This window comes from Protobothrops mucrosquamatus, unplaced genomic scaffold (genome assembly GCF_001527695.2).
Source record: "Protobothrops mucrosquamatus isolate PMUCROS unplaced genomic scaffold, P.Mucros_1.0 scaffold3942, whole genome shotgun sequence".
Lineage (NCBI taxonomy): Eukaryota > Metazoa > Chordata > Lepidosauria > Squamata > Viperidae > Protobothrops > Protobothrops mucrosquamatus.
Genome location: NW_015389885.1, coordinates 18,398 through 31,749, shown reverse-complemented (window position 1 = coordinate 31,749; position 13,352 = coordinate 18,398). Strand labels below are relative to the sequence as shown.

At 44.4% G+C, this 13,352-nt stretch overlaps 1 protein-coding gene across 1 annotated transcript in view; it reads right to left on the bottom strand.

The window, feature by feature from the left end:
* Positions 1 to 13,352, bottom strand: part of STRBP (spermatid perinuclear RNA binding protein) — a 41,748-nt gene that overhangs the window by 13,503 nt on the left and 14,893 nt on the right. Inside the window, exons 5-12 of the mRNA XM_015827779.1 lie at positions 8,069 to 8,160; positions 7,836 to 7,931; positions 6,058 to 6,169; positions 5,598 to 5,695; positions 5,269 to 5,380; positions 3,588 to 3,680; positions 1,336 to 1,535; positions 1,085 to 1,243 (exon numbers count right to left, since the gene is read on the bottom strand). Of these exons, the coding sequence (XP_015683265.1) occupies positions 1,085 to 1,243; positions 1,336 to 1,535; positions 3,588 to 3,680; positions 5,269 to 5,380; positions 5,598 to 5,695; positions 6,058 to 6,169; positions 7,836 to 7,931; positions 8,069 to 8,160 (962 nt within the window). The remainder of the gene's footprint in view (positions 1 to 1,084; positions 1,244 to 1,335; positions 1,536 to 3,587; positions 3,681 to 5,268; positions 5,381 to 5,597; positions 5,696 to 6,057; positions 6,170 to 7,835; positions 7,932 to 8,068; positions 8,161 to 13,352) is intronic.

The following is a 13,352-nucleotide window of genomic DNA, read 5'->3' as shown; positions in this document are numbered from 1 at the left end:
GCCTTAGCTTTTTTTTTCTCCTTTTGGGAAAAAGAGCAAAGAGAGAGAAAAAGAGAGTGGCGGAAAAAGTGGGGGAAGCAGGAGACGAAGCATCCACTGCGTGCTGGAATGGCTTTACACACAAAAGACAACCCAATTTTGATCACTGATGCCTAAAGTGGCCTAAAGAGGTCTTTAGGGGCTTTCTCTCCTGACCCAGAAATTGGCACCTCACTTTCCGTTTTGAAAAAGGGAAAACTTTTCGATCTCATGGAGAATAAACAAGAAATGCAAAGAGGGAGGGAGGAAAAAAGGGAGGGTGGGAGGGAGAGAAGAAGGAAGGAAAGAAGAAGGAAGGAATAAAGGAAGGAACGAAGGAAAAGAGGGAGGGAAGAAGGCAAGAAGGGAGGGAGGGAGGAAAGGAGGGAGAGAAGAAAAAAGGAAGGAAAGAGGAAGGGCAGGAGGGAGGGAACAAGGAAGGAAGGAAGGAAAGAAAGGAAAGAAAGAAAGAGAGAGGGAGAAAGAAATAAAGAAAGAAGAGAGGGAGGGAAGAAGGAAGGAAGGAAAGAAGAAGGGCAGGAGGAGGGAACAAGGAAGGAAGGAAAGAAAGAAAAAAAACAAAAAGAAAGAAAGAAAGAGAGAAAGAGAGAGAAAGAAAGAAGAGAAAGAAGAGAAGGAAGGAAGGAAAGAAGGGCAGGGAAGAAGGAAGGAAGGAAAGAAAACAAAGAAAGAAAGAGAGAAAGAAAGAAAGAGAAAGAAAGAAAGAAAGAAAGAAAGAAAGAAAGAGAGAAAGAAGAGAGGGAGGGAAAAAGGAAGGAAAGAAGAAGGAAGGAATAAAGGAACAAAGGAAAAGAGGGAAGAAGGAAAGAAGGAAGGAAAGGAGGAAAGGAGGAACGGAAGAAGAAAGTAAGGAAAGAAAAAGGGCAGGAGGGAGGGAAGAAGGAAGGTAGGAAGGAAGGAAGGAGGGAAGGAAGGAAAGAAAGAGAGAAAGAGAAAGAGAAAGAGAGAGAAAGAAAAAAGAGAGAAAGGGAGGAAGGGAAGGAGGGAGGGAGGGAGGGAAGAAGGAAGGAAGGAAGGAAAGGAGGAAGGAAGGAAGGAGACCCACCTCTAAGGTTGCAGAGGTATCAACTGTGGAATTCCCATTATTATTGCTCGTGGTTGAAGACACAGTCTCATTTTTCCCTTCGGTATCCGACTTCTCATCGGAGCTGGTGCATTCCATGTCTGCGTCGAAGCCGGTGGGGTAGCCCATCGCTTGCAACACCTGCGTAAATTGCGTTATCGGGAGACCGTTTCGTTCGGCAAGAGGCCAAGCCAGGAATTCAACCCCTAGTCCCAAAAACCCGGCCGACTCACCTTTACGGCCACGTGAAGCTTGGCCGTCTTCTTGGAAGGTCCTGAGGCTTCGTAGGTCGTCCCGTCCACGTCCACGGACATGGTGAAGACCGGGGCGTGGACGGGCCCCGACTGAGAGAGGAGCTTGTACTGCAGGCCGGGCCGGATCTGGTTCAGCCGCATCAAGGCATTCATGAGGTCTATTGCTTTGCTGTCAAGGACTGTTGGAGGAAGCCAAGACGGAGACAAGACTCAGCAGGGGAGAAGCTGGGAGGGGGCTACAGGGGGGGAGAATGGTTTTGCTTCACTCCTGTAGCTCATTGAGAGTCTTGCAGGTTCCCTCCCTTGTCTCGGAGAAACTAAGCAGGGTCAGGAGACCACCAGGCGATCCTAGAGCTGAAGGTTAGTCAGGAAAATTGGGGGGAAAAAAATAATCCAGAAAAAGGAGACCACTCAATCACTTCCTATTATTGTCTGAATGGAAGAACTGCAATAGGCGGATGTTTTCCAGGACCAACTTTCCTTTCCTTTCCTTTCTTTTTCCTTTCTTTCCTTTCCTTTCATTTTCCTTTCTTTTTTGTTTTATATAGTATGTTTTAGGTGTGTGTCGTGTTATGTGTTTTACTTTGAGAGCGGGCAACTAAATTTCATTTTTGATGTGTGCCGTTGTGCCCACAGTAAAAAAAATGACAATAAAGGTTATCTTTTCTTTTTCTTTCTTTCTTTTTCTTTCTTTCTTTCTTTCTTTCTTTCTTTTTCTTTCTTTCTTTTTCATTCTTTCTTTCTTTTTCTTTCTTTCTCTTTCTTTCTTTCTTTCCTTTCTTTCTCTTTTCTTTTCTTTCTTTTTCTTTCTTTCTTTCTTTTTCTTTCTTTCTTTCTTTCCTTTCTTTCTCTTTTTTCTTTCTTTTTCTCTTTCTTTCTCTTTCTTTTTCTCTTTCTTTTTCTTTCTTTTCTTTCTCTTTCTTTCTTTCTTTCTTTCTTTCTCTTTCTTTCTTTCTCATTCTCATTCATTCATTCGTTCATTCATTCATGTATTTAATGTATTTATTCGTTAAATTTAATTCCCTGAAATCACCTCTCAGGCGAAGTTTGAAATTTGTTTGAAAGCTTAATACCCAGCACTTGCAAAATGGCAAAGGTTTTATCCGAATCCAAAGTGACTAAATTGAGGTTTGGAAAAAAAGAATCTAGTAATTTTTATACAGAGAAAATAGGGATTGTTCTAGTTTATTTGTTGACTAGAGAGAAGCCAAACAGGTGAAATCAGAGCTGATTGTGGCCGATTCATGACGCAAAGAAAAGCATCTTCTGCCAAGCACTGGAAATATTCAAAGGGCTCATTTAGTGTCCACAATTGGAACTCGGTCCTTAAGCGAAGCAATCGCTGAGTGAAACCATGACTGGGTTCGCCGTCTTACTTCAGTTTTCCTTTGCGTTGTAAACTGGCTGTAAATGCAAAGACCGGTTGCCAAGTGACTTTTACCTCACCGTCGTTAATTGCAAACAGTGGCCAAAGGAGGCAGTCAATAAACGAGGACCAGGAATTCCCCATTGTAATGAAAGCAGTAAGATAATAATTGGTGTAATAATATGTTTGTCTTAGATACGATAGTTAATTTGGTTGAGAGTTAAATTTTACTTAACAGGTCGAAATGATTCTCTTTTTTTTGGGTTTTTTTTACTCTGTTTATATAGAAAACTATTTTGTAATAGCAGAAGAATTAGAGAGATCTACGATAAGAGAAGAAAGGGTATTAATTAATGATGTATTAAATTAAGAGATGGAATATATGTGAAAATATTAGAATGTTATTCTTGGAATATGATGTGTGTTGTAGAAGGGATACCCAAAATTTTATTAATATGTTTGTTTAAGATCAACTGGAATATTTTAATTGAAATTAGTGGAGCTTAAAAGCAGGAGTGATTTATGTAGATGTAATCGTAGGGATGATTCTGTGGATTGATTGAATTTTAAGAAGAAATAGATTAAACTAAATTTGTTATGTCATGTGAGGAAATAGAGGGTGGAATTTTTTTTAAGGTATTAATTTTAGTTATATATATATATGACTTGTTTTGTGATGATTGATTACCCTTTCACGACGGTGTTTTCCTGAGCACTTTGATGTTAAAATTAAAAAACCCAATAAAATGTATATTAAAAAAGAAAAAAGAAATTCCCCATTGCAAGAACAATGGAAGGGAAACGAAGGGCAGCTGGGAAATAAACTACATGGCGATAATGAACGGGGAGAAGAACGCATCCTTACTTTTCCTCAGATTCCTCTTCATTTTCTTACTGGGGTCTTTCTCGTCCCCCAACCCGTCTTCAAAAGGCCTCTTGAGGGCAGAGGAAACTGGGCCTAGAAAGAGAAAATTATTATTATTTTTTAATTGCATAAAAGGAAGAGGTGAGCGGCGCGGATGGATACGCTGCAGCTGAGCCACGGAAACAGCGTTGAAAAAAACACCCCAAAGGTGATTTTTTCAGGAGGCAACTGGACTTTCTTGTTTTTTTCTTTGAAGACGTTTCGCTTCTCATCCCAGAAGCTTCTTCAGCTCTGACGGGATGGTGGGGGAGTGGAAAGATTTATACTCCTTTTAGAGAGTCGTTGAGGCCACTTGGAGGTTTTACCTGTGTCCTCAGGGTCACCTGAGCGGTGCAAATGGGAGTGGAGGCTTCTGCCTTGGGGTCCCTTCCCTGTTGGAGACGGGCGCAGGCTGTTGGGGAAGAGTCTGCATCTCAAACTGAACCACAAACAGTTCCCGCAGTCTGCAATGTTTTCTGGAAATCCATTCGGGAGCATGTAAGGAGTATAAATCCTTCCATTCCCCACCTTCCAGTGAGAGCCAAAGAAGCTTCTTGGATGAGAAGCGAAATGTCTTCAAAGAAAAATCAGAAAGTCCAGTTGTCTCCTGAAAAAGCACCTTTGGGAACAACCATGACCTAGAGGACGGAGAATCTCCACAGACATTGAAAAAAACAAACTTTTGCATCAAGAAAGATTGGCTGTGGGAACTACTCTTTGGATGCGGGATAGGGGGGGTTATTTGGGAGGGGGGGAATCTCTTATTAAAATATATATAAACAAACATAAAAAGCCCTCAAAGAGGAGAAATAAAAAGTAAAATATAAACGAATCAATGAGGGAGTTTAAAAACGTCGTGGAGATTATAATTTTCCAGTACATAGTCAATTAGTTGCAATTAATTAGTCCGTGATTGTATCGCTGGAACAGACTGCGATGAAGATCGGCTGTTGAGGAAAGGGAGAATGAACAGAATAACGGAGCTGGAAGGGACCTTGGAGGTCTTCTAGTCCAACCCCCTGCTCAGGCAGGAAACCCTATACCAGGGGTAGGCAACCTTGGCTCTTTTATGACTTGTGGACTTCAACTCCCAGAATTCCTGAGCCAACCATACTGAGGGGAAAGGGAGAGGTTTCCAAGCTGAGCCATGCTGGCTCAGGAATTCTGGGAGTTGAAGTCCACGAGTCATGAAGGGGCCTAGGCCTAGGCCAGGGGTAGGCAACCTGGGCTCTTTTATGACTGGTGGACTTCAACTCCCAGAATTCCTGAGGCAACCATGCTGAGGGGAAAGGGAGGTTTCCAAGCTGAGCCATACTGCCTCAGGAATTCTGGGAGTTGAAGTCCACAAGTCATGAAGGGGCCAAAGTTTCCCTCATGGTGGCTCAGGAATTCTGGGAGTTGAAGTCCACAAGTCATAAAAGAACCACGGTTGCCTACCCCTGCCCTAGACCATCCCAGTCAAGTGGCTGTCCAATCTCTTCTTAAAAACCTCCAGTAATGAAACATCAACAACTTTTGGTGGCAAGCTGTTCCACTGGTTAACTGTTCTAACTGTCAGGAAGTTTCTCCTTAGTTCTAGGTTGCTTCTCTCCTTGATTAGTTTCCATCCGTTGCTTCTTGTCCTGCCTTCAGGTGCACCTACCTTCTTTGTCGGCCCCCGGCCACGAATATTTCTGGAACAGCTTATTGGAAGGGAGAGGGTCCATCTCCAGCACCTTGTAGATTTGGCCAAAAGCCGAGAGTCTCAGGGCATGCTGTGGGGAAAAAAAACAAAATGGGTCAAACCTAGAAGGACATTATTTGGCGATTCAGCCCCACTCCGAGGCCAAAGAGAACTCTGCTCCAGAAATTGGGTGGCTTTCAACCCATCACCCCAAGAAACGGCTTTGGGTGTCTTTAATCCGTGAAGACACTCGTTCTCCATTGTTGGAGGGGAAAAGGAGACCAACCTAGGTGGCTGGCACATTTTACCTGGGCACTATGGGTTATGGCTTCCCTTTGTGGAACAGTCAGGCTAAACAAGGCATCCATTGGCTCTCGCTCACAGGGGTCATGCACACCGGGCCCACCTAGACACAAGGAAGGAGTTCAACCCTCATCCTTCTCCAACGGCCCTCAAAAAGCACAACCACGATGCCACAGAACAACAAAAAAGAGCTATGCGGGAGGAAAACACCAGGGATCCCCAACCTATAGTCCGTGGCCCGGAATTGGGCTGTGGGCTCTTGGCCAGTGGGCCGCAGAAACAAAAGGAACTGGCTGGCTTTGAGGGCAGTTTTATTGTTCTCCTACTCAGAGAAGGCCGCACATCTTCCGAACTCGCAGGATCAGCAAACCAGAAGGCCGCTCTCCAAAAGGAGATTGGACATGCTAGAATGATCCATCAATGCACGACTGGTCAACCTCCGAGGAAGAGCTTGGCAGATCTTACCTGGCAACAGAATGCCCGAGGCCAAACACTCCAACACTCGCCGGAGAGCTTCTCCGGCACCCAGCGGCCTGTTGCAGGTGCCAATGGCTTTCTCGCACAGCAGCTCCAAGGGCTGAAAGACAACTGGATGGTGTCAGTACTAATGGTATAAAAACATCATAGGAAGACAAACAGACGGATGGGCAGACAAGGCAAGCCCAGCCACGAGGTCAGAAAGGCACCAAATAATTTCTATCCATCTTAGAAATCCCGCCATCTTCTTGGAGATATCTGAACGTTGGATCCACCCAAGGAGAATCGTAACCTCGCCATCCTCTTTTGGCAACTGGTGTTATGAGACCCACCCACCACTGAGCGTACAATGGGCACAGTGGCACTACCATGTGATCTAGATTCAATCTTTACATCAGAACATAAAAAAACATTATTTCTGTAGAGAACACTGCATTGGCAATCGATCAATTTGGGACCTGGGAGAAAAATCCCTTGTGTGGAATATGTAAAAAAAAATATTCTAGTAATATTCCAGGATAGGGGGAAGGAAACTGCACGGTAGCAGAGATGCCCCTCACCGCTGATGTTACTCAGTTGGGTAATGAAACATCTGCAAGCCAACAAGCAAGCTCAGAAGGCACCAAGACCTCCACTGTTCAACCCTGAGCTAGATATTTTCTCTTCTACTGGTGCACCTCCAGTGGGAAAAGCTAGGACCTCTGTACTGGATCCATCACTTTTGGGCCAGACGCTTCCTTGCAGGAAACTATTTTGTGGTCCTCTCCTCACAGGCGTGGAAACCTGCCCACCAAATGGAATAAATCTTGGAACTGATGCTCTTTGTTTTCAACAGACCTAGCTTAGGAGACAATCCTGGACCATGGATGGTCGCGGATAGCTCTTGAGGTGTTGTTGAACTGGGTGCTTGCCCTGAAGATTCTGTCTCATGGACAGATAACCTAACCCACGGGTCGGCAACCTGCGGCTCCGGAGCCGCATGTGGCTCTTTGAGCCTTCCCCTGCAGCTCCCAGCCTCCTCCGCCATTTGCAGAGAGAGGCACTTGCGCTTCCCTTCTCTCTCTCTGTGTGTGTGTGGGTGTGTGTATAAAAAAGAGAGTGGCCTCACGCTGTTCTCCGACAAGCTGACAGCCTAATTGGGCGGGGCTCCTGCCTTTGCTCCGTCTCGGCAGAAAGCAGCAGCTCTCTTTCTCTCTCTCTCTCTCTCTCTCACACACACACACACACACACACTCACACTGAGTGGGGGAAAAGGACTGGCAGAATAAGGGCAGGAGAGAGCCAGCCCAATAAGAATGTGTGCCAGCTTGTCGGAGAACAGCGTCAGGCTAGTTGACCAGGTGAGCAGAAGATCGGAGAGGGGGGAGAGAGAGGGGGGAAGGAAGAGAAAGAGAGGGAGGGAGGGAGGGGGGGAGAACTCATGCATAGCAGCCTCTATTTCTTTTTAATTAAACTCTCCAATCAAGCCCCCTGCGCTGGAGTTTTGCACTCCCAGTGTTTTCTTTTCTGTGGGAAACGGGTCCAAGTGGCTCTTTGAGTGTTTAAGGTTGCCGACCCCCTGACCTAACCCCATAGAAGGTACTAATATCTGCAGTCAACAATTGTCAAGGATGATTTTTTTTTTTTTTACAAAAGGAACTGGCTGGTTTTAAAGGCAGTTTTATCAGGGATCTCAAGCGCTGAGGAGGAAAAAATCAGAAGAGACAAACTAAAAAATTTTTTTTGCAAACAGAAAACTTTGCAAAGGTGGACTAAGCAACACTCACCCAGCCTTTCAAGGGAGCCCAAGTAGGAATTCTGTTGCATAAATCCCTCAGGATCCGTAGCACAATCACACAGGATTTGAGTCCATTCGCTCTGGCCTAAAAAAAAACCAGAATTGCCCCATTCTTGTCTGCAGGGTGTCCAACCTAAACAACTATGATTTATTTTTTAAAAACAAAAAACAAAATAAGAAACTTTCGAAAAGGCTACGATAGGTAAGAACAAAAAGCCCAACCTGAAACCATTTGGCGTGTCGCAGAGACGCCAAAGCTTCGAGGCATTTTTGCCTGTTGAGTAAATCCGAAGGCTCTTTCACCGGGACACTGTCTACTGGGAAAATGGGAATATGAGAGAAAACAAAAAGAGACATGCAGAGTTGGATCAAGCGGACAATTCTGTCGCCCCAAACACAGAACAAATGCCAGCAAGACAGAAGAGTTTTTAATAAGACGCCCAGAATTGCACTGACTTCTACAGCAAAGGCAGGAGCCCCGCCCAATAAGCTTGTCGGAGAAAAGCGTGAGGCCACTCTCCATAATTTTTGTCATATCAAGGAGGCACCGTATTTTTTTTTTACACATATGCCAGGTTCTTCTTTTTTTTCAAAAAAATAGTCGTAAATAGGCGTGTGTACAAGAAGCAAAACAGAGGCTATTTTTTTTCCAGCGTTTGCAGACAATCTGGGATCTTATTAATTGGTTAAAAAGAACTTGGGGCAGACCGTACAAAGTGTGGTGCTTTGAATCATTCCCAGCTGTGATTTCTCAAGGCAAAAGGAACATTAAACCATCATGGAAGCAGAGAGACTTGAAAAATTCTCGAGGGCTGCTTTCTAAAAGTCTCTACGTTCGGTTATGTAGGTTCCTCTACTTTTTCATCAAAGCAATACTCAGAACCCCTCGGAACCAGGATGCATGGAAAATCAGGAACCTGCAGAGAGAACTTTTGATATTTTAAATGTTCTTTCTGCTGGACATCTTCACAATTTGGATAAGACAGCAACAGATCACTGACATTTACCCTCTTTTTCTTCGGAAGCCTTGTACGTTGGCGTGGCCCACAACCGTTTTAAGGAGGCAAGTCTGTTGGTTTTGTCCCTTCTCTACCTTTTGAGATAAGACATGGATGGACTGCAGCAAACAATAAAATACTTTGTCTGTCCGTTAGGTAGAAGAATTTTTTTGGGGGAAGACATCTGCTGAGAGAGATATGTGAACCAATTCTTGGACTCATCCCTGGTCATCAGATCAGAGGCTCTCTGGAGAAGATTCTGCATCCAGAACTTTTAAGAAGTTTTGCCTACCAAACCTGCTAAACTGGCACAAGTCCAACCAGGACCCAGGCAGTTCACATCTTCAGCTTTGGATGGATGGTGCTGAGATGGTGACCAACCACATCATTTTTTAATTCTTTTTTAAGGCAAGCCAATATTGTGTTTTGAAGTTGCAATAAGAATTACAATCTTTTCAAAGGTGAGCAAAGAGCTTCCTTAAGCTCTTGAGAAAGAAGCAACTGGGGGGGGGAGCTAAAGGTGTGTTTGTGTGTTCTTCTGGAAAAAAAAAAAGTTCTCCAGAACAACTGCTGTTTCTCCAGCTTTGCTTTTGGGGAAAGGAAGCAACTGTTGAGTGTGATTGAACACACACAAGGAGACTGCTAGCTGGGAAGAGCCAGTTTTGCAAGGGAAGAGTACTACAATGGAAATTGTGGTCGGAAGGGCAACGTATAGTTTTGCATTGTGTATTTGTATTTTCTTGCGTTTTCAGCAATGCCTTTACTCCAGGGGTTTCCAACCTTGGCAACTTTACCGCTTGTGGACTTCAACTCCCAGAAGTCAACAAGTCGTAAAGTTGTCAAGACTGGAGACCCTTGCTTTATTCAACCATGGGCCCGCCGAGGCATAAGAAAGCAGAAAAAGAGAATAAACCTCAAAAAATCTGTCTTGCATTCCCTGTTCTTTGCCTTGTTGAGGAACCACAAAGCCTCACACAGTTACCGTCAACCCTCTTATGACCTTTGCAGCACTGCTTTACTGATTTGGTGGAGGGTTATTGGCGTGATGGGTCTGTAACACACCCAATAAAAGCTGCAAAGTCATCAACAGGATTAGCCCTCAAGTGGCTCACAAGCATAACACGGACACAACTCTAGTTTGGGGTTTTTTTGGTTTGGTTTTGTTTTTTTCCAGAAAAAAAAGGAAGTTAGCCGTGGTTGTTTTTTTCTCTCCCCAACTTTCTCTCTCTCCCCAAACAGCTCCTTCTCTTAGGAGGGGAAGGACACTGCTGATCACCGTCCATGGATAACTGGGATCATTTGGATCATAACAAGTTTGTTGGTACTTCCGGGAAGGTGAATGGAGTTTATTTATTTGTTAATCAAATTTATAGAGCGGCATTTCACAAATAACGATCCAGATGCGGCGGAAAGATCTGCTCAGATTTAAGCTTTGTACAGCAATCGGTGAGTAAACATAAGACTTTGCTTGAAAGGTGTTAGGGGGTGAAAAAAACAACTACAGATTGTCCGTCTCCAAGGCCATCTCACCAACCATGAATGGTCCTAGCAGCTTCCTTCACTAATCGTGCAGTTAGGTAACCATTAACACAGAGCGAAGGAAATGCAAATGGCGGATGATTTTTGAGACCCACACCGGGGCCTTCTTCTGTCTTAATGGTTCACCTGGAGGAAGGTAAGCTTCCCCTCAAAGGGCTGGTTAATGCTTTCTGAAGGAGCCATGCTGAAGAGGTTGAGGGAAGACCTTGGAAAACAACAGGGGTGGGGGAGAAGTTATGCTGTGGTGTTTTCGAAAGGTTGTGCCTCTTGACTGGAGGACGCAATTGTGAGAGTGAAACTGTTGGAGGAAGGGGGAGAAGGAGAGAGAAGAATGGAAAGAGGAGCTGGGGTGGAGGAAGAGAAGGAGAGGACCAGTTTGGGAAAACCATGGGTAGAAAATGGTCATGCCTGTCCATCAACGGTGGTGAAAGGTTAGTAAGGAGGTCCTACGTAAGGTTGAGGAGATACAATAGGTCATGATTTGCTCCACAGAGGAGGTAGGGGTGAAGAAAGATGAATGTAGGGTGGAATCTGTGTCTAACATGAGACCTTCCTCTAAAGGTAATTGACTTCTTCTCGCTTGGATTTCTTTCTTGGCCCAACAAGGGGCCAACACCAACTTACGCCCGCTCACTTTTACCCGGAAACACAGGTTTCTCCTGACATCAAGACCTGGAGGCCATTAAACACCTGGGGTTGGACTAAGGGCAGAGGGAGGAGGAAAGAGACACCTGTCTAGGACATCCCATCATGACAGCAAATCAATCTCTTTCAACAGCTCCCAGTTATCTGGAAGTGGAACTGAAGAAAAATCGGAAGGTTGGGTCAGGCCAAGCCAAGGTCCATGAAGTCACAAAGCCATTGTGAATGGGGATGGGGGGCGTTCTGGGTTGTTACTCATTCCTCCCAGCAGCTGGTACAGGGCAGGGAAAGGGGGATTCATATCCCCCTCCCCCCCAGGACAGGGAAAAAAATAGATAAATAGAAGAGCCATTTATCCTGAAGACAGACCATCAATAAAGACACAGTTCCACTACATCGAAAAACTGCCAGCAAATGGACAAAAATTAATAAATGGACTCCTAATAGAAAACGCTTTGTTTGTTTGTTTGTTTTTAATTAAAAAAACAATCGTAAAAAGAGCGTGTTGAATCCTTCTTTTGTCTGCATGCAGAGTTTTGGAGAAGCGTGCCAAAACCTTGCCGTTGAACCGATTCGGCTGGTGGCATCAGGGCAGAAAAATCAAAATGTTCCTTCCGTAATAGAATTTGTGCAATGCCTAGATTTGGGTCAAACACTTCCTTTTCAAAGGATGACCGCGACAACCCCAAAAATAAAATGACTGTGGATGGCCAGGACATGGGACAACTCTCAGATCCGCTCTGGGATCTTTTGGGATCAGGTGACCCATCCAGCCAAAACTGTAGGAAGTCCTGGATGGTCTGCCCCAAAAGGCAGTAGATCCAACATCAAGGACACTTGGCCTACAGTGATGTTGGCTTGATATGGCATGGAGGAAAGGCAAGCAGAGGCCTATGGGGTAAACTCAGAAGGGGGAAGATCCACCACAGGGAAACGGGACTCAGTAACTTCAGACACCCCCACAGAAGTTGCCAATGGGTCAAGCCCAGCCCTGCTTGGAGGAGGCAAGAGAAGGCAGGACAGGAATCAAGGATGGAAGCCCATCAGTTAACAAAGCCATCCTGCTTTTGTTGGCGGATAAACCTTCCCACCAAGTTGCCTGGGCTTAATTGCAAGTATAAAGATCTCAACAGTCTCGTTTCGGGGGGCCTGAGAAGAGAGGGACTGTGAAATCATGCTGGGTTCATGGCTGTCCTCTCCTTAACACAGAAGAAAGATTGGCCATCGGTACTTGGAAACGATCAACCAGTGGAACAGGAGTTGCCTTCAGAGGTTGTGGGAGCTTCATCACTGGAAGCTTTCAAGAAGAGACTGGACTGCCATTTGTCAGAAATGGTGTAGGGTCTTCTGCTTGGACTAGATCAGGGGTAGGCAACCTTGGCTCTTTTATGACTCGTGGACTTCAATTCCCAGAATTCCTGAGCCAACATGCTCAGGAATTCTGGGAGTTGAAGTCCACGAGTCATAAAAGAGCCAAGGTTGCCTACCCCTGGACTAGATGATCTATAAGGTCCCTTCCAACTCTATTCTATTCTATTCTATTCTATTCTATTCTATTCTATTCTATTCTATTCTATTCTATTCTATGCTATGCTATGCTATGCTATGCTATGCTATGCTATGCTATGCTATGCTATGCTATGCTATGCTATTCCCTATTCTATTCTATTCCTATATCCTTATTGTATTGTATTGTATTCTGTTCTATTCTATTCTTTATATTCCGTCCTACCCTACCGTATCCTATTTCTTCTTACAGACAGTCAAGTCTATCTATCCAATCTATATCTATATCTATATCTATATCTATATCTGTCTGTCTGTCTATCTGTCTGTCTATCTATCTATGTCTATCATACCTACATGACTGTATCTATCCAATCTATGTCTATATCTGTCTATATGTGTATGTCTGTCTATCTCTCTATCTATCTATGAATATCATATCTACATGACTGCCTGTTTATTTTATTATTATTATTATTATTACTTTAATTTATATCCCGCCCTTCTCCCGAAGGACTCAGGGCGGCTTACAGGCAATAAAAACGGAACTATACAATAAATATCTAAAAACAATTAAAATATATATTAAGTAAGCCTGTTATTTTTAGAAAAGTTATAAAAACCCTATTAAAATCCCTATACAATCCCCCCCCTAGGCCAATCCCGCTTGATGGAAAAGCCATGTCTTGAGGGCACGGCGGAAGGAGGGGAGATCCGGAATAATCCGGATCTCTGGGGGAAGTTCATTCCACAGGGTGGGGGCTCCCACAGAGAAGGCCCTCCCCCTGGGGGTCGCCAGCCGACACTGTTTGGCCGACGGC